The following is a 19,884-nucleotide window of genomic DNA, read 5'->3' on the forward strand; positions in this document are numbered from 1 at the left end:
TATCGTCTTGAGTGTGATTAATTTCATTGTGTATTTTTTATTCCTGGAAGAATACTGCCCCCCTACCTTATAATAATAAAGATGTTCAAAGTCTTTTGCGTTTTAAAGACCATTGTCAATGAATATTTCGATGATTAAAATTATCGCAAGTTTTAGTTTATTTAATTTACACAACCGACATTTTTTCCAGTTCAATTTTACTCTAGATGAATCGAAGCTTTTCTCTTGATGTATTTTCTAAATCACGCTTGATCCTGGAATGTTTTTGAAATGGAAAAAGCTTCCTCGGCCTAATTGTTTGGCACATTGATGCGATTTTCTTGATTTTTCAAATCAAGACATCTGCTGTTAGTGATGCCTACAGGCTGAGAAAATAAATCCTTAAATTCGGACCATTCATAACTTAATTCCGAAAATATCACGTGAGCAATGTGCGTCATTGTAAATGGAATATTTCCGTAGGTATTGAACAGCGGAGCATTGCTGAAATGTTATGACGAATGTTACGTAAGTCGAAGAGTGGGAAACTGTTTTGCATAAGACTAATCTTATACTGCAAGAATATAATTCGTTGTTGGCGCATAAAAAAAATGTTATAACGACCCTAATAAACCTGTGTTCACTTCAACCCATCATTATTACGCTGTCCCAAGTTTACTGTTACAATTCTTGGATTTCTCGAGCGGCCGGGACTCGTCGCTCGTCAGTAAATATTTTATATATCAAGATACCTCGCAGCTAGAGTCTGATCCTTCCAAAGAATCATCGACAGCTTTGTGATATTCGTATCGTCGCATATCGTAAAAAAAGGTAATCTAACCGCACCCTTGAAATCGTGTCGAGCACGTAAACCTAACGTTACGATCTGTGAAATTTACTCCGACACTTACGCATTGTAACCTTATTTAGAAAATGACATCTGTCATCTTGACATCCGTCAGCCCAGACTTGCCTCACTGAGCAACGCGATTCTAACCTAACACCTTAGAGCAAATCGAGCTGACCTAACCTGAAAATTCTTGATATTTGAAGAAAAAAAAAGAAAGAAACGCGTCGCGCCGGAAGGCCGATGATCAATCAAAATAATAAAATAGATTCTTATGACAATGCCAATCCTTAGTTTTATAGGTTGAACCATTTTATTGACCATTAGCAGAGTGATTATAACTTGAAGCAAACCGGGCTAACCTAACCTGGAAATTGTTAATATTTGAAACAAAACAAACGCGCTGCACGAGAAGACCAATGATCAATCATAATTATTAGATACACATTTATGACAATGCCAATGCTCGGTTTCGTCACTTTAACCCTTTTATTGACCAACTGTCTCTGTAATGTAGCGTCTTCACAGTTCGTCGAAATGGCATCTGACGAGGAGGACCAAGAAAATATATTTAACCAGATGTCCAAATCCAACGATAAATTTACCACTAGATTTTATTCGGTAAGTTGATAGTTTTATCCAGAATTTGTTCAGCTTTGTAATTTTTGTGGAATAATAATCCGACTTAAAATGCAAAAACTTGTTGAAGAATTGTCCAAATCGATTTGGCGCATTCTAAATTTGGAGGAAAAATGATGACCGATGTATATCAATATTTCAGATGGTTGCACCCAAAGTTGGAGGCAATACTGTCTGTTCTCCGCTAAGCGCTCACATGATTCTATCTATATTGACGTACGGAGCACGAGGGAAAACTGCGGAGGAATTGAGAAGCGCTCTTTACCTACTCAGCGACGACTCTCTGACCCAGAATGGATTCAAGTCCCTTCTACAGTCGTTGAATGTAATTCTTTTGCAATTCCGTAATATCCGAGAACAAAAGGAACGAAACAAACATTATATCCATAAACTGCTGTTCATCGCAATTCAATAGTCAAAAACCCTTCACCACAAATAACAATTGCATACTTTCTTGCCCAAGTTTTTTTAAGTTAAGTATACGATATTATGCAAATTAGTAAATATTTTTCATCATTTTTCTTTCCAGAATGCTACAGGGCTTGAAATCAGTTTGGCAAACGCAATTTATATTCAGGAGGGTATAACTCTGATGCCTGAATTTTTGTCTATGAATTCGAAATACTTTGATTCAGATACACCGAGGGTTGACTTCAAGAACAGTGTGGAGTCCACTCGACAGATAAATTCTTGGGTTGAAAATCAAACCAACAACAGAATCAAGAACTTATTGTCCGCTGGTAATTTGATGCAGTTGCTCAATTCCGATACAGAATTCGCCGGTGATACATAACTGGAATCAATTCGAAAATATTCAACTCATTCCTTTGAAATTTCAATATTCAAGAGTTATCACGCGTCAACTTGAAAAGTTTTAAAATCGTGACAATTATTTTCTGCATCAAGAAAAACTCAATTCTTCGTACACGTCAATTGAAAACCATGAACATCTGTATAAAAATCACATTTTCCATCAGATGCAGTGAATGAATGGACTAAAATAATAATGATAAACGCTGTGTACTTCAAAGGGAACTGGGCGAACAAATTTAACACCGAATACACAGAGAATAGACCATTTTATATAACAAAAGATACTAAAAGACACATTCCTACTATGTATACAAAGTCTGAGTATGCTTACGCAGAGTTAGAAGAATTGAATGCCAGAGCAATTCGACTTCCATACTCAGTGAGTGATCGATACTAAAAGAGCGGCCCTTGGACTGCGTAATTGACAGAGATTTTTTTATATTGATATTATATTTCTTTCAGAACGATGACTTCAGTATGCTCATTATACTGCCGAACGAAATTGAAGGGCTGCCGAATTTAGAACAAAATTTCAATCGAGGAAGTATTGAAAGTACTTATTGGAGATCGGGCAAAGTAGAGTTGTTCTTACCCAAGTTCAAAGTTGAATCCACAATAAATCTTGAAGAAATTTTACAAGAGGTGAGTCCGCAGTTGATTGGTATAAGAGTTCAAGTCTTGGTATTAAAGCCTTTAGGCAATACAATGTTATTTTGTTTTCATTATTTCTGTTCCACCTTAGTCACAATAGTAAAATTTTCTGCATCGAATGTGACATAATTTTCTTGCAATATAACTATTATTACGTAACCTATAGCACCATTACTGAATGACAAAGAATTAAACATAGCAAACAAGGTAAAGAAACTTTGTAAAAAATTTTGAATTTTTTTTATTCGCGCCACTGAGAATCATCTCGATTTGTTCGCATTAGGCATACTGTCTTTATCAAATCATTCAACAAAATTCTATTGCTTATCATTTCAGATGGGGATAAAGCAGGTATTTACCGATTTTGCAGACTTGAGTGGGATTTCACAAGCCCCATTAAAGGTTGGGCACGTCCTTCAGAAAGCATTTATTGAGGTCAACGAGGAGGGATCTGAAGCTGCCGCAGCTACTTGTATGTACTTTATACTAAATGCCAATTAATCTGGAATGGATTCTAGTCTGAAATTTCAAAATTGCTATAAAAATCAGATTATAACTTTTTGCCATACAGTCATTTTACTCTTCTAACACTTCTATCTCAATAATTGTCCAAATAAAATTATTGACATATACAATATTTTTTATTCCACAGTGGTTCAAATAAGATGCAGAAGAATGGCGAGTCCGCCGGAAGTCTTCGATGTCAACAGACCATTCATGTTCGCTATTCAACATAAGCCGAGTAAAATTCCGATATTCGTTGGCAGTATTAGAGATTTACAGATGCTTCCAACAAAAGACGAATTGTAACCAGATTCACTGTTTCTCAAGGGGACAACACGCTAATTGCAATGTTGGTCTTACTGTTAAACAATGCTGGCCTTCAAGTATATGTACTGTCTAATTACAAATCCTATCGCCTTCTGTGGTATTTTACGTATATGTATTCACTGTACATATTGTTACGTTTGAATTTAACAATTTATATCTCAAATTTCAGAAAAAACAACGAAACTCTATTGATCTATAATCAGTATTTACGTATAAACATCTAACATTGTATTTATGCAATTTGATGAATTGCGTTGCTGTATTTGAAATTATTTTTATCAAACTTGCACGACAGTCATAATTATCATGAAACATTCATAACTCCTACAATTGTTCGACAGCTTTTTTCTTTATATTTGTATTGTTATGTCACGTAATCATTTTCACTATCAAATTAAAATCCATATGAGTAATTTAATAATAAATTAGATCATATAGATGGATTGACAAACATTTCTGTATCAAGACAATACATTCCATATCTCTGCTCTATGTATTGATATTATTAACATTACTAATATTGATGTTATTATTATTATTATTATTATTATTGTTATTATTATTATTATTGTTATTATCATTAACTCGAAAAAGTATTCAAATATATTTATTGATCTTGTGTATGTGTCAGAAAAAGAAGCTGTTTGAAATAAAAGACACTCGATGTTTTAACGGCGTGTTGTGTGATCCCAGAATGTAGAACAATAAAATTTGAACAAGTAATTATACAAAATATTTTCATTACTCGGTTACAAAACGGAGTTATAACCACATTAAATTGTGAATTTTCACAAGACTTTCGTCCTCCAATTACAATATGCAATAAGTTGAATCGGAGTAAAAAAGAAATTATTATTGCTTATTAAACTGAATGAATAATAGTTCATCGTCGAAATTAGGAACATTTTAAAAACTTCACGGACCAAATGAGAATTCAATGTAACACATGTCACAGAAAGAGAAAGAATTTTGAAGGAATACATTTTTTCACCTGTCTAAACAGCTTCTCATGGTATAACTTAACTTGGAAAAATGTTTACAATATAACTGTTTTCATTAGTCTTCTAAAATATTATTGTATGAATTTATTTCGGATACTATCACAACGTGCCAAACTTCAGAGAACACCTGCACAAATAACGCAGTGAAGAGATGTATACAGTGAAGAGATACTGATACAGAGTGAAGCTCGATGAACAATTCAACCACTCAACAAAGTAATGGTTATTTAATTTTTTGAGATTTTATTAAAATCAAGCTTAGAGTTAATTTCGATTAAGCCTCGTCACAATCCAAATCACTTCGATTAAGCAATCGAAATACCAATAACGGAAGCCCTTTTGATTACATGATTCAGTGTTTGTTCACCGATCGTAATTAACAAACATTATTGCAGTTGTTTTGCAATTCTCGCGGCCGAGATACTCAAGGTTAACAAAATATAGTAAGAGTTGCTTCATCTTTTATCAGGAAACACTTTTGAATATGTAATGTTGTTTTCTTAACAGCGGGAAGGGTTTCGGCAGGTATGGACACCGTATACTTGCCGATATTTAAATACAAAGTTGCAAACCAAAAGCGTTGCTTGGTCAGTCGCACGTCAAGTATCAAACAACGATAATATCATGGAGGAATACATTCGCGTTGAAGTTGTGCCAGAAATATTGAAGTACTACAACAAAACCGATAGCAAAGTTGATAAATACGAGCTGCGATCTCTGCAAGGAGAGTTAAATAGTTTCAACTCATGTTTGTATGGTTTGAATTTAAGTATTTCAGGAAATGAAGATTATTCTTTCTTACTCAAAACTATAGTAGACGACTTGGAAAGACAAAAGTTATCAGAGAGTCGCATACGATTCACCAACGAAGCTCACATTTACAATGTCGTAGTGCCAATATTCAAAAAACTAATGTTTCAAAAAAATGTCAAGTTCGTACCAGACGTTCCTTACGCTCTGATCAAAGACGTGAGATCAAAAGAGAAACTGGACCCCCTAGATGGTATCATCGTCGTAGAAAATTTGGTAAAACAAGGATACAAAGTGGCGCCGGGGAAAACTCTTGGTATGGAACATTGTGTCGTTGCAGTGGAACAATTGGGAAGGTACGAAATTGAATCTTTCACATTTAATTCATGTAAAAATGTGGATAAAAAATACTCAAATTGAATTTTTATAAAAACATCTACGATTTTTTAGAAAGACTTAGCAAAACAATCCCCTGTCTTTTACAATCGAAAGAAATTATAATTCACCAACCTTTCAAAGGGAAAACAGATTCATATTCATAGCGCATAATCCAACAGCGTCACATTCATTGTTATCGGTATCAAACAAGATGCAATGATTAAAAAATTTGCATTTAACTTTTCACAGATGGCACGCGTTGTCTTTAGCCATGAAAGAGCTAAATTCAGAACAATTTCATCAAGAAGTATTATCTGGATTTGAAGAATCTACCTGGAGCAGGAAATCCGGTGTCCAAGTTCGTGAAACAATAACCATTTGTTTGAAAAGACTTTTCAAGTATGCAAATTATCCAAAAAATTCAAAGACTTACGAAGCAATGAAGACACTGGAGAGGGAGAACGAGGATCTTTTACAATACGTGGAGAAGCTCATTATGAGTAGCAGAAAGTCAAAATTGAGCGTTTTATGCCACGGTGAATACGCTCAAAGTAATCTGCTCTACAAGTACGGTAAAAATGAAACACCGATAAGCGTAATTCCAGTCGATTACCAGCTGACTCGTTTCGCATCACCAGCTTTCGACTTGTCACACTTCTTTTATCTGAATACCAGTCGCGAAATACAAGAAAAATATTTCCTCGACCTAATGAAAAAATATCACGCATCTTTGGTATCGACGATGAGCGAAATTCTGACATACAATAAATGGCCCAAGGATATATCTGCCGTACTTCCATCGCTGGACTCTATTTTAGAAGACTATCACCAGTACGGTGCCTACGGTTTGATTTATGCACTATTTTTTGTCCCATGGATGATGGGTACCGAAGAAGAATTTGTCAACATAAATAAGGCTGGTCAATCGGGCAACAGAATGAGCGCAGAATTTTCAAACGCTGTATGGGCTATTGGAGGTGAAGCTGGGACAAATGCGGTGCTTGAAATTTTTGACATAGCTGTAGCGTTGCACAAAGTAAACATATAACAGATTCACAGAGCAGAAAAATCCAATTTCTGGCATCCTAACAATTGGAGAAACTAAATTTTCCGCACTGTGAAATTTTGAAAGCAAATTTTTCCATTTCAATTTCAGAATGTTGTATATGATTTCGAAAATAAAAAAACTTTTAAGAGTTCATGGATTCTCACTTCACTTATATCCGTATTGTTATTAAAATATTGTTTCAAATGACTAAAAGAAAATGCTGTCAAAGTTCGAGCTCTTAATATTAATATTGAGAGGTGCATCGTCGGAAAAGTTATTTTATGTTGATATTAAGAGCTCAAAATTTTACAGCATTATTTTTTACTTGAATTTTGAAAAAAAAATAGTCAACTTTTTTTATAGAATCTAGTGTACACTCACATTCACAGATGTGAAAATCTTGCAAGTTTTATGTCTCTGGGCCTTACCATTTTCGAGAAATAATTTGATCCATTTAATAATTTTTTCAAATTGGATTTTTATCTGTGAATTTTTAGCACTTTCTGTTCTTGAAAAAAAGACACGACCCAAGGTGTCTCAGCATAAAAAAAAGTTTGATCTTTCCGAAGATGAAATTTATTTTGAGGTAAATCCTCAGGACGGGTCAAAGAACCCTTGGACAGAGTTTTCTCTCCGAATTCAATTCATTTTGAAATTTTTGTCCGCGATAATGGATCCGACAACTTCAATTTTTAAAATCCGATTACAGATTCGTATTCATCGATAACTTTCTCGGAAATGAATTATTCCGTTAATTTACACGATTTTTTTCAATCAATTCGTATCTAACAATAGTATTTTACATTATATCCCAATAATTACTCTCGAGTATTGAAAACCTATTGGTATACCATCAGAATTAGCAAAAAACCGCAAATAAGTACGTTGAAAAGTTCTCTAAATATACAAAAAATGGATATGAGAAAGCGATCGACGTTTACATTATGTTCTTGAATTAAAAATTCATGGTACATTTGTAAAAATAAAAATGACTCACTTTTCATTTAGTTGGCAAAAGTGATGTTTTTTCAGGTGTATTTGCATCGGATACTTTGTATCCCGTAATAAAACATTTTCAATAAGATCGTTTACTTTCTCAAAACTCTGGTCAAAAGTAAACCAAGACCTTTTGCAAGGTTTGGAAGTTCATTAACTATTTTAACACTCATCCATACATTAAGTAACTTATCTCTGATTCACAAAAACCGTAATTAGTAATTATCACGATTCAAGGAACTTTGTTTTAAAAGTAGAAAAAACGAAAAAGACAGTGTACACAGTTAAGTGTATACAGTGTATACAGTTAAAATTCTTAAAGGTGTTTTGGAACGTTTATTTAAACAGTCAATGTAAATTCTTAAGGTGTGATAAAATGTCCTAACGACATGTTTTTCAGATCAAGTTAAGTATAATGAGCCACTTGTGATTGTGCAGTTGAAGCGAACGCATCATGGAAGAATACATTCGCGTTGAGGTGCTGCCAGACATTTTTACATACTATGAAAAAACTGATTATAAACTTGTCAACTTTGAGCTACAGTCATTGGAATCGGATCTACACGGTTTCTCCTCAAATTTACTTGATTTGAACTTGAGTATCCTGGTGAAAAAAGATGGAATTCTGGCAGAAGAAGCTTACTCCCTGCTCGTAAAATGTATAAAGGACGATTGCATAAGGCAAAAACTAATGGAGAGTTGGACCCAATTCTCCAATGAAACCCAACTTTACCGTACCATCTGTCCAATATTCAAGAAACTGATTGATTTCAAGTTATTCCCAGATTGTCCTTACGCTGTGTTTAAAAAGGTTACGTCGAAAGAGAATATGGCTCCGACAGATGGTATTGTGATCCTTGAGAATTTGACGAAAGAAGGGTATAAATTAGCGCAGCAAAAAATTCTTGATATGGGACACTGTGTAAGCGCATTGGAACACCTGGGCAGGTGAGTGAAAACTAATCTTTACAATTTATTTTCGGAAGCAAAACAAATTAAGAAACCTTGTAAGTATGGTATTGTACTTAATCATTGAACACCAAGATAAAGATTACTATAATTAATCATCGTTCGATATTTTATGTAATATAAAATATTTCAAAAATTTCATGTCATTTATTGCAGATGGCACGCACTGTCTTTAATTAGTAAAGAACTGCATCCGGAACAGTTTAATGACCAAATACTGACTGGACTTAAAGAATGTACCTGGACTGAAAAATCAGGTGCCACAGTTCGTCAAATTATTGCCATGTGTGTAACGCGACTATTCAACAATGCGAAATATGAAGAAAATCCGCAAACCTACAAAGCAATGAAAATACTGGAAAGACATACAGAAAATATGAGAGAGTACATGGAAACACTTATAGCGAGAAGTAGCAAATCCAAATTGAGTGTCATATGCCACGGTGATTACTGCCGAAATAATATTCTCTTCAAATACGATGAAAATGAAAGACCAGCGAGCGCAATTGCAATTGACTATCAGTATCTACGTTTTGGATCAGTAGCTCTCGACTTGTCATATTTTATTTACATGAATGCGGATAAAGAAGTACGTGAAAATTCTTTGACGGAACTGATAAAGAAGTATCATGCGTCTTTAGTATCAACGATGAAAGAAGTTTTGATATCGGAAACAAAAAGAAACAATCCCAATGCGAAGTCTTTGGTACTACCATCGCTGGATTCAATTTTAGAAGACTTTCGCCAATTCGGTGTCTTTGGCTTGATTTATGGAATTTCTTTTATGCCAAGCACAATGGGTACTGAAGAAGAAATGAAACAATTAGTCGAATTAATTACGAACCCGAAAGGCACTGAATTTCGTAATGCGATTTATTCTGTCGGAGGTGACGCCGGCACAAACACGATAATTCAAATGTTCGAAACAGCTGTTACACTGGATCAAGTTATTATAGAATGAATTATAAACGTGAGGTTCTTATATAATGCATCTGTTTATATGTATGATGAATTATTGTTTTGTAACATAAGTAATCAAATTCAACTTTGAACATTTCAATCTGATAATAAAAATTCTAAGCTTGCAATCGCAAATCATTTTTTCACCAACTCAGTGTACACTGTTCGTTCATCCAATGATTGTATTTATTCAGGAATTCGCAATTTGCAATGAATAGGCTAAAAAGATAATTCGACCGCTATGACTCATAGCATAAGACAACAATATTCAAGTTGTTTTTGGAATACTTGCATTCAAATTAAGTACAACAAATTATTAACATATTATAATTATGTTACACGAGTGCGCTTATCAGTAAAACTGGAGAAAAACTGCAAACCGAAACTTCCTTCCTGCCAGTTAAACTGAGTATATCATGGAGGAATATATTCGCACTGAAATCGTACCAAAAGTTTTACAATATTCTAAGAAGAATGATTGCAAACTTACTAGATGTGAAGTCCGATCTTTGAAAAATAATGTGATTAATTTCAGTTCCATTTTGTTCGATTTGAATATGAGTATTTTGGTGGAAAATAGTCATACCTTAGTAGAAGAAAATTAATTGTTAATTATAAAAAGTATACTCAATGATCCCACAAAAAGGCAACAATATTCGAATTTAATTCAATTCAGCAACGAAATTCACATTTATAGAACCGTTTTTCAATATTCAAGAAACAACTGTGCCAAAGAAATTTTGAATTATTTCCAAACGTTCCTTACGCCACGATGAGCAAAATTGCCAGGTCAAAAGAGAATCTGAAACGAGACAGTATTGTGGTTCTGGAAAATCTAATGACAGAAAGATTTAAATTGGCGCCTGAATCTATTTTAGACATGTATCACTGTGTTATGGCATTAGAACAATTAGGAAGGTACGAAAGGAAAGCCTACAATCCAAAATACCTCATAAATATTGTATTAATAGAATCCAGGAAATACGTGAAAATTATTTTCTCAAGCTAATAAATAAATATCACGAATCCCTCATATCAACAATGAAGGAGCTTTCAATGAGAAATAAGAAATAAAAATTCCAATTTTTCATCTATCACCCTACCGTCGCTCGATTCTATTTTGGAAGAGTTTCGCCAATACGGTCTCTTCGGCATACTCCCTCGGAATACTCACAAAAGTAAGCTCATGTGATTTTATAAAAATGACAAATAATACAAGGGACATCTTAATTGAAAATGCTGTACATCATTGCCGAAATATATTTCTTCAAAATAAATGAAAAAAGGAAGCAGAAAAAAAATGTTCGTAATCACCTTTACATTTAAGTGAATAAACTGTACACCCGATCTACTAAGTCGTTCTTTCTACCAACTGGATTTTCACCAACGCTCTTCAGGTAGTCTTTCAGTTCCGCTACCGTACAACTCTTCACCTATAAATATGTTATAATACTTGTTAGGAACGATCAATTTACAGAACAGTTTTCCAAGATAAGAAAAATGTGTGTGCGCAGAATATGCAAACACAGGTTAAAATTATTTCAACTTTAGATCCAACAAAGTTTCAAATTCACGAAAGACTGCAACAGCTTACATAAAGATAATTTGCTTACTTGTTTAGCTTGTACAAGCTCTTCGAAATTTAATGTTCTCTTATTAGTATTCTTCGTTTCGCCATGGCTGTCCACTTCAATTTTAAAAAGATCTCTAAATTGACCCAACCTATGACTAGCAGCTTCTTTGTCAGGTACTAGGATGGAGAACAGGTTGTAAGAATTTTTAAATTCTGCAGGTGGTTAAATTGAATGAAAAGTCATTGTCAACGAGATAACTATCATTTACTCACTCGTGGTATCGAACGGGATCTTGCAGGAATCTTTGTCCATTGCCAATGATTCAATGTGAGCCAATTCTGTGTGCAACTTAGGATTTTTAAACATAACAGGATCGTATTTTATGGATGTTTTTTTGATAAAGTTATAACAAAGATCCACCGTTTCATTGTTTATTGGACATTTATTGTCTGTGTCATTATAGTAATACTGGGACAGTACTGAAGAAAAATCTCGTACATTCTCTGAAACATAAAATTTCAATTTCAATTTTAATTTTTAAAGTAATTTAGTCAAATATGTCACCAAATAAGCTATAAAAATTTATACTAAATTCAAACCTGCGAATGGTAATTTGTACGCATAAAAGCCGGTCAATGTGACAGACGGTATCAACGCATACAAGTAAGACGGTGATCGACTACGTAATGTTACCACACAAATAGCCATTACATGTTTGGTATCGCACTTTTGCAGCAATGCAGCAAACAAAGCTTTGCTACCTGAAATTAAGAATTTGATAAATCACAAGAGGATTTGTTAAATGTGGCATCAGTAGCCAGTCAAGTAACGTTTTATTGCTTACCTTGAAGTTGCGATTCATTGTAGGTGACAAAGTTTGGTGCTTCTAAATGATGCGAAAAATCCAATTTACTTATCGGTTTAAAACCAAGCAAAGTGATCCCTGGTTCACGTGAATTACTCAGTTTCGACGATTCTTGCAGTGAAAATCTGATAGATCGTCCACCGAACTGTTGGTAATTGTAGACATTTTCAGAAAGAACTACTTTCTCTCCGATAGACTCTTCATTTTCGTCTGTATCTTCCTCGTCCTAAGCATATTGAGGTTTATAGAAAAAGATTTGATACACCAATTAGCAGAAAAAAATAATAAACTGTAGTGCTGAATTTAATAAGAGAAACATTCACTACACTCAAGATATCTCACTTTCAAATAATGCAGCAATAACGGAACATTATAATCTACAAACTATGGTTCCGCTAAATGGGTATATTTTATGCCTTGGCGTGTTTAGGTAAAATATAAAATAATGCATACCTCTGAGTAACCTGCCTCAGCTTTTCTGTAATAGGAATATGCATCCAATGGCTCATTATTAACTTTACTCAATCGTATTTGCCTGGGAAATTTTGTTTTCCTGTAATAAAATTCTCGAATGGTTAATTGGTAACGAATTTGCCATAAGATTTAGTTAACTAACAGTACATCTTCTGCTCACTGTGAGTAAGAAATTGACTGGTTTATGATACAAAGGACGCACAGATGCTAAATTTTAATTCTCCACCAATCATATCACAACTCCGAGTCGTTAAATCCATAAGAAATACTATTTCCAATTAGAAATTTCCGAAAAACAAGGAATAAAATGCAACATACGCCGTGATAGTGCTGACAGATACTCCTAATTTGACACCATTTCCAAGAGTCCACTGAAGTTTAGCAGTAATTCTGGATGCGTGTTTAATTTCCTCTTCCAAATCAGTCAATAATGTTCTTTCGTAATCTTCAGCTTTGTCAAATTTCCCAGAGTGTACTTCTAATTCGTCAAAAAAATGTGACGGATTCCATTCCGTTCCCAATCCAACGACTGAGAGGCGTATATTCAGATTAGAACAATCATCCGCTTTTAATCTGATACGATGCTTTTCCATGTGATCATTGGCATACGGATTATCGGAACGTGTAAGCAGTACGATATGCCGGAATGGCATTGTAATTTTGACTGCATTAAAACATCGGGTAGCATACCACAATGCATCATAAAGTGGATATTCTGTTGAGGAGCCTACATCATCGTGAAACTTATCTACATTTAATACTGAAACAATAGTTTTAGATTATTTTTTCAACTTTGGCAAATTTTTGGATGAATTTCAAACAGTAACAGAGTTATGTTTACTAGATGAGTTTTTATCATTCAGATCTTATTCAAGTTATCATAGATTCAACAGAATAATTTTACCAAATGAAGTTCCTTACTTTGTTATCTTACTATAAAATGAAATAAACGGTGAAACAAATTATAAGTAGAAAATAATAAATATTATAAAATATATATGAAATAATTTGCTCACAAGCTTCATCGATCTTTATCATTTGATCTATAGAAACTTCCTTGAAAGTTAGCCAGGTGAAAACATGTTTGATTTCTGGATCCTGGTCCCACTTATTTGTACCCATCAATATAATACCCATCCAATCGGTTTTGTTCCATGACAATTTTTCTGCCAATATATTTTTGTATGCCTGCAAGAATAAATAATTTTATATGGATAGATTTGATGATTCGGAGCAAGGAAATACGACAAGTTACATTCTCCACTGGCAGAGACGATTTCCAAAATATATATTACGAAGTGATTTTAATAATTGTTTTGAATATAAACGTACTTACCTCGAGACACTGCGAAAAATACGATTTTTCATGTTCCGGATCAATTTCGAACATCTCTTTCGTAGCGTCGATGATGAATATAACCCCGTCTCGAGAACAATAATTTATTTTCGATTCTTCGGATTCCGGCAGATTGTCGATGTGCAACTGGAAATTGTCTACTTCCGTCATTTTATTTCACGCCAATAGCGACACAAAGTAAGTAGTTACGAAACACGTAGTAAAAGAAATTATTAAAATATTTAAAAAAGAACACAACTTCGTTCACCGCCTTCGCAGCAGCAGTTTGACAGCTGACGTAATCAACGAAATCCAAACAAGTCGCAACAGGTTAATCGTTCGACAGTGAGGTTAGCTCAAATTCGAGCAGTGTTACCAGCTATTGGACTGTCCAGGCCTGGTACAATCAGTTCGATTTCATTTTGTGCGGTAACAAAGATTCGGGGTGCGTTACGAAATTAACTTCCAGTGCCAATCTTTCATCTCTTTTACGCATTCAAATTCATAACTAGTTCTGCCTCTGCCATACAGAGCGCTGCCAGGAAATTCCGGAACGCAACCCCCGGTATCAAAACTAAAACGGCCACGATGTATAGAAAGTGTCAAGAGGGGTAAAACATTGTGGGGGGGAAAAATGTTCATTCAGTCTCGGAACCGCAGGGTATCAAGTTCATGTGAACAGAGCACAGTGAAGCTTGAAAAAACATATATACCTAAATCTTTCACATCATACTTTCGTTGGAAAGAATATGTATGACATCGACCCGTAAATGGCGTAAGAAAATTATTAAACATATCTTCAAAGTGTGCATATATCACATAAGATTCTTAAGCAAAAATTTGTGGCTATTGTGAAGTGAAATTTCAAAGTTTTATCACACCTGTGAATAAAAACAAATTTGAAACGTGTGTAAAAAATTCAATTTATTCACTGGCAATACTTGAAATTTCAAATTACAATACCATTGTATTTTACTCAATAACACATGCACACAGTAGAAAAAAAAAATTCGGAATATTCCCCATCTTTCAAGTCAAACATCATTAGTGTGGATAGAGAGAAGGAAAAAGAAAGAACAAAGCAAAAATAGGTTTGGTGGCATGACGGCCGGCGATCCTCTTCTTCGTAATGTCTCTTCAGGTGCAGCGCTATTGGATTGACGCTGTTGGATAATCAAATATACATATATGGTCTAAATGAATCTCACACTGCATTTCCTTGCCTACTCGGAAAACTCTAGCTATTTCTACCTGTTCACCTATATTTAGCCTACATTTTCCTGTTCTCACCAACACAATCATTCATCCACGATCATACCGTGGTTTGATGACTTACTTTGTTGTTGTATCTGTAGCGGTTAAACAGGTTAGTTTCACATCCTATATTGATTACCGAATACATCCTACAAGTTTTGACTTCAAGAAAAATTTCAAACAATGATTTTAAAGTGTAAAGTAATAGAGAATTTAGTGATCAAGTAATCGAGTTATTTGGTGAACTACGGAATTAAATTTGTGATAAGCAAACTGTGTTCATAGAAAATAATGATATACAGACACGTACGGACTTCAGTTTTAGAGTAAGATCTTAGCATTTACTATTTAGAAGAAAGTTTTACTTTGCACCAAAGTATAGCAACTAATGAAGCTGAATTTAACAGCCAATGCTTGCACTCAAAATTAGTTGACGTCTTTGAAACTAGAAAAATTCAGTAAAATTCTATGACTAACTATGAGTCATAAAATTTAAAAAAATTTTAATCTTTGGATATTTTACTCAATGCTGTAATAACAACGATTTGACTGTAGGCTAAAATATGCAGACATGAATATCGTTTCAATGTTGCCACCATGCCACACAAGCGACAGTAAGAGAGAAAAAGACGGATAAAAGTGTCACGCTCACTCTGCCAGTGTTGAAATATTACGTCAACTGGCAAAGTGTCGAGGAATGAACGACATGCGAGGCTTACCCATCGCCCACCACCTTAGAATGTCATTTCACTCGACCAGGTCATCCTCACAACAGAGAACCACAGCTTATCCATGCCGCTTCATGTCTCACTATGCTGCTACCAACTGATTTGAAATGCTTAACTCTTCTCCGAGTTCACTATCACTATCTCAATGTATATACTCTGAAACAAAAAGAAAGTTGATAATTATATTTGCGTTGCAATTTACAAATTACTCACTGACCAATTAATTATTTACATTAAAAAAAAAAGTTTCACACAAAGCATGAATAATTCCATACTTAAGTAACCTTATTATACCAAAATCAAAACTGCTTGCATCTCATGCAGTAATGTATACATACATCAGCGGACAAAATGGAATGGTCGTGAATTTGGAATAATCGTGTAAAATACAATAATACTACAAAGCATCGGTGAAAATACTGCGATTGTCAGAAACAGGCAGCATCATTACGACAATGTACATAGTTTTCTTTTAGTAAGACTGACATGAATACCTGATCGTCTTACGAAGTCTTCCCGGCCGCAAGCAAAAACAAAACACTGTTCGTGATGTGAAGATATGAAAAAGACGAGTATCATATTTTAGCAGATGTTGTACGTCGAATAATTAAGCACAAAACATATTCATGGGTAACTTCCAAGACGACTGGTTAGAAGAATTTTCGAAAAATCACCGAATCGAAATCTGTGCATTTACAACCGGACAACTCGAACGTGTGCAAGCCGGTTGACATTTGTCTGGCAATAATGCAAGATGGCCGCATATTTAAATGCAAAACCGTTTCTTTACGTCAATTAATCATAACAATAAATCACTTTTATCGTAAAATACGAAATCCTTGTATTCATATTTCTTAGATTCCAGATATTATATTCCAGCGGTTAAAAAAACTCCTTGCGTAAGAAAATTGAACCTGTGTAAAATTTAACACCACCGTTCATTCTGCAGTTCTGCAGAAAACAGGTACGCAAAAATCTGATTTTTGTTTCTACACAGTAGCATATGAGATGTAGTCGTAAAATACCGATATTTATGCCTCGACAACAAAGAGTTTTTTTTCACAACATCTGTGGATACAAGGCAAGATAACAGAACATGACAATTTGACAAAACGCGGACGAGTTGCATTTCGATTACCGATCTCTGAGGCGGCTACCTTCACTGGATATTACTGAAATCGTTGCTATGGTAACGCAATGCCACGAACAGTGCTGCCATATTGGGTAGCGTAGCACTAAGTTGAACTTCATTTCACTTTGCGAATTGTGTAACGAGTTAAACGAGTACTATTGACGTACAAGAGGTTTGCTTTTCTTTTAAGATTCTAGTCAAAATGATGCGGATTTTCGGAAAATCTACAATTCAGGTAGACACATACTAAAGTCATACAACTTATAATTATCGTAGCCATTTTGCTAAAAGAATTATTATGTCAATTGTGACTGCGTATGTATTTCTAACCTCAAATACTATTTCCAAAAATACAACGGCAATATGTTGTAAGAGAATTTGGAAAAGATCTCAAACCCAAAGTTTTAACATTTTTCGAAACTCTTGACGATGCTTCAAAAATTATGCTTGTATGTGAAGTCTGCGACACTTGATTTCAAACTAGAAACAATGAACCTTCTTGGTCAAAAATTGCGAAAATTAAATAGTGCGCTTTTTTCAACTATCTTAGCATCTGCCTCGGTCAAATATCGTTGGTAAAGTTCAGCCTCTAAATCAGAGGCTTCAAAGCTGCATCTCATTACATTGTTTTTTTCCTTCTATAGAAAGTTCAACGAACAATTCTGACTCGACCCTACAGTCCGCAGGCTGGGTCTCGGAGCAGTAGCAATCCATCCGCATCCGCGGCTAATGTACCTGGTCTTAGCAAAAACTGCGTAGATATTCCAAATAATCGTAAGTTCACTAGATTCAATACTTCGGATATTATCATCTTTATATCCAGTGAAAAAATAATTAGTGACTATAATAATGATGATAATAGTTGAAAGATCAAGTATTTGTTTGAATCTTGATTAAATATCTAACTTATAGCTTCACGGAAAATGAAAAATCTATATTTGGGCTGAATTATTGCAAACAATTGATTCTATAAATCGAATCGTCACAAGTTACTAATCAAAAACTAGAAATAATGTATCTGTAGCAACAAGTTCAAATTTCATTTCTCTGCTGCAGCGGTTGGACCAAATGCTTCAAAAAATGGTGAATACAAAAATCCTGAGTACTTCTGTTACAATGTGACCAGTTTTGCGGAGGCAGAAGTTGAAATGGCCAAATTTCGACTACCAGCTCCATCGAATAAGAAGAAGTCTAAGTAATGTCATTTGATGTCTAGCTCTTATCATAAGATACCAGTTTGTTGCATGGTAACTAAACCAGCTATGATGTTTGATGATACATGATTTACTAGGTAGCAAAGTTAGTAAATAATTTCTAATTTAACTGTACAAAAGGTGGATCGATGTTTACTATTCACAGATTAATAAATTTAAATTGTAAATATGAAACTATCCTTTGTCTTTTTCCCGTTATCGCAAAAAAGAATTCTGTTCTTCTAATCTATGGAACATGCATATCATCTTAACAGTAAAATATTCTGCAATACTACTACCATGACAATTAAGTCGGCTGAATTTTGTATATCCATCATTCGTTTTGTCGATCATTACACGAGGATTATGAGTACAGATTCAGTTTTAGATCGATTCAAAAAAATTTCTTTTATATTTTTCTAGCACATGCCTATAACTTTTTTAGGAAAGAAGTTTGTGACCGGGAGGTAGATTGAAAATGAAAGGTTCGTCGAAGTTCCGGTCAGGAAGAAGAATAATTTGTTCCAAATTATTAATAAGCTTTTTTCTGACAAATTTTCATTTCTCTTAAACCAATTTTTCATCTGATTAACCTATCTTCAAATTTTGACACGTAACCTAAAACTGTCACTTTGACAGCTGCGTTAAAACTGTTTAATTTTCACTTAATTCTGTAAAACAACAAATATTGTATTGTTAAACATATTCCATGCTCTCAACTCTGATTTGTTTTGTTGAAGCATCCTATTTTTTGTTAACTATTTAGATTTTATTTCCTGAGGATGGTCGGCAGGGCCCGGCCGAAACGTCGATTTTGTATATTCACGTTTTTCAACTATTAAATTCTTCTTCTTCCTGACCGGAACTTCGACGAACCTTTCATTTTCACATGCCTATAACTGCATATTTCAGCCTTAGTCCAAAATCACTACAATTTCCACTAAACTACCATAACTTATACAATTAATAAATATTTTATACGTTTTTATCCCTCTCTTCCTTGCCGTCAAAACATAATAAACAGTGCAAGTTGCTGTGGTGTAAGCTGTACATGCGTAATATCACCATGTATCAGTGTCCTGTACTTTAAACTGTTTATAGTTCCATTCCTTTATTTTACCACGTTTTTTTTTCAATTTAATCACTTCTACGTTACTTTGTTTCGTCTTCACTAACAGTTTATTCTATGACAAAAATGTGTTAATAGTATTTAGTAATCAACGATCTATTTATTCCGCGATCAGGGCTCGGATGAATAACATTTCCTAACAACGGGATAAAACACGTCCGTGGTTGAATGGCTCGAAACACACTCGAATCTATAGAGATAATGACAGAGTGGGCAAGTGGATAGAACGATAGCGAGTGAAAAATGATTTACCCCCATCTATCCTTACTGTTACTATTTTTGACGTGCACGAAAAGCAATGAGATTAAATTTCAGTCAATATTCATCTACATCTAGC

At 34.3% G+C, this 19,884-nt stretch overlaps 5 protein-coding genes across 9 annotated transcripts; 4 read left to right on the forward strand and 1 right to left on the reverse strand.

Annotated features, from left to right (window-relative positions):
* The first annotated feature begins 359 nt into the window (after positions 1-359).
* Positions 360-4,488, forward strand: LOC107219197 (alaserpin). Of its 3 annotated transcripts, none has more exons than XM_046741839.1 (8): positions 360-810; positions 1,355-1,447; positions 1,608-1,790; positions 1,995-2,205; positions 2,443-2,657; positions 2,741-2,920; positions 3,266-3,401; positions 3,582-4,488. In XM_046741839.1, exons 2-8 carry the CDS (start codon positions 1,364-1,366, stop codon positions 3,737-3,739), a joined length of 1,167 nt encoding a protein of 388 aa, XP_046597795.1. In that variant the 5' UTR covers positions 360-810; positions 1,355-1,363; the 3' UTR covers positions 3,740-4,488. The 3 variants fall into 3 exon arrangements, with proteins under 3 accessions (XP_046597795.1, XP_015512835.1, XP_015512834.1); XM_015657349.2 differs by having other exon boundaries at positions 361-810; positions 1,344-1,447; XM_015657348.2 differs by lacking the exon at positions 360-810 and having other exon boundaries at positions 857-1,447.
* Positions 4,489-5,205: 717 nt separating this feature from the next.
* Positions 5,206-7,088, forward strand: LOC107219159. Its single transcript, XM_015657259.2, has 2 exons — positions 5,206-5,867; positions 6,139-7,088. Exons 1-2 carry the CDS (start codon positions 5,386-5,388, stop codon positions 6,935-6,937), a joined length of 1,281 nt encoding a protein of 426 aa, XP_015512745.2. The 5' UTR covers positions 5,206-5,385; the 3' UTR covers positions 6,938-7,088.
* A 1,150-nt stretch (positions 7,089-8,238) lies between these two features.
* On the forward strand, positions 8,239-9,990 carry LOC107219150. Its single transcript, XM_046741835.1, has 3 exons — positions 8,239-8,255; positions 8,334-8,881; positions 9,059-9,990. The coding sequence occupies exons 2-3, from the start codon at positions 8,388-8,390 to the stop codon at positions 9,861-9,863; spliced, it is 1,299 nt and encodes a 432-aa protein (XP_046597791.1). The 5' UTR covers positions 8,239-8,255; positions 8,334-8,387; the 3' UTR covers positions 9,864-9,990.
* LOC107219193 (X-ray repair cross-complementing protein 6) lies at positions 9,730-16,819 on the reverse strand. 3 transcript variants are annotated; one of them, XM_046741817.1, is made up of 11 exons: positions 16,588-16,819; positions 16,085-16,249; positions 14,112-14,258; positions 13,792-13,963; positions 13,094-13,535; positions 12,755-12,854; positions 12,281-12,527; positions 12,036-12,197; positions 11,709-11,939; positions 11,476-11,612; positions 9,730-11,295 (listed from the first exon to the last, which is right to left on the reverse strand). In XM_046741817.1, exons 3-11 carry the CDS (start codon positions 14,163-14,165, stop codon positions 11,185-11,187), a joined length of 1,656 nt encoding a protein of 551 aa, XP_046597773.1. In that variant the 5' UTR covers positions 14,166-14,258; positions 16,085-16,249; positions 16,588-16,819; the 3' UTR covers positions 9,730-11,184. The 3 variants fall into 3 exon arrangements, with proteins under 3 accessions (XP_046597773.1, XP_015512829.2, XP_046597772.1); XM_015657343.2 differs by lacking the exons at positions 16,085-16,249; positions 16,588-16,819 and adding an exon at positions 15,448-15,547 and having other exon boundaries at positions 9,730-10,664; positions 11,177-11,295; XM_046741816.1 differs by lacking the exons at positions 16,085-16,249; positions 16,588-16,819 and adding an exon at positions 15,448-15,546.
* Positions 16,820-17,303: 484 nt separating this feature from the next.
* LOC107219175 lies at positions 17,304-18,613 on the forward strand. Its single transcript, XM_015657297.2, has 3 exons — positions 17,304-17,460; positions 17,870-17,999; positions 18,282-18,613. The coding sequence occupies exons 1-3, from the start codon at positions 17,428-17,430 to the stop codon at positions 18,422-18,424; spliced, it is 306 nt and encodes a 101-aa protein (XP_015512783.1). The 5' UTR covers positions 17,304-17,427; the 3' UTR covers positions 18,425-18,613.
* Positions 18,614-19,884: the final 1,271 nt, after the last annotated feature.

The sequence above is a fragment of the Neodiprion lecontei genome, chromosome 5 (genome assembly GCF_021901455.1).
Source record: "Neodiprion lecontei isolate iyNeoLeco1 chromosome 5, iyNeoLeco1.1, whole genome shotgun sequence".
In the NCBI taxonomy this organism is placed as follows: Eukaryota; Metazoa; Arthropoda; class Insecta; order Hymenoptera; family Diprionidae; genus Neodiprion; species Neodiprion lecontei.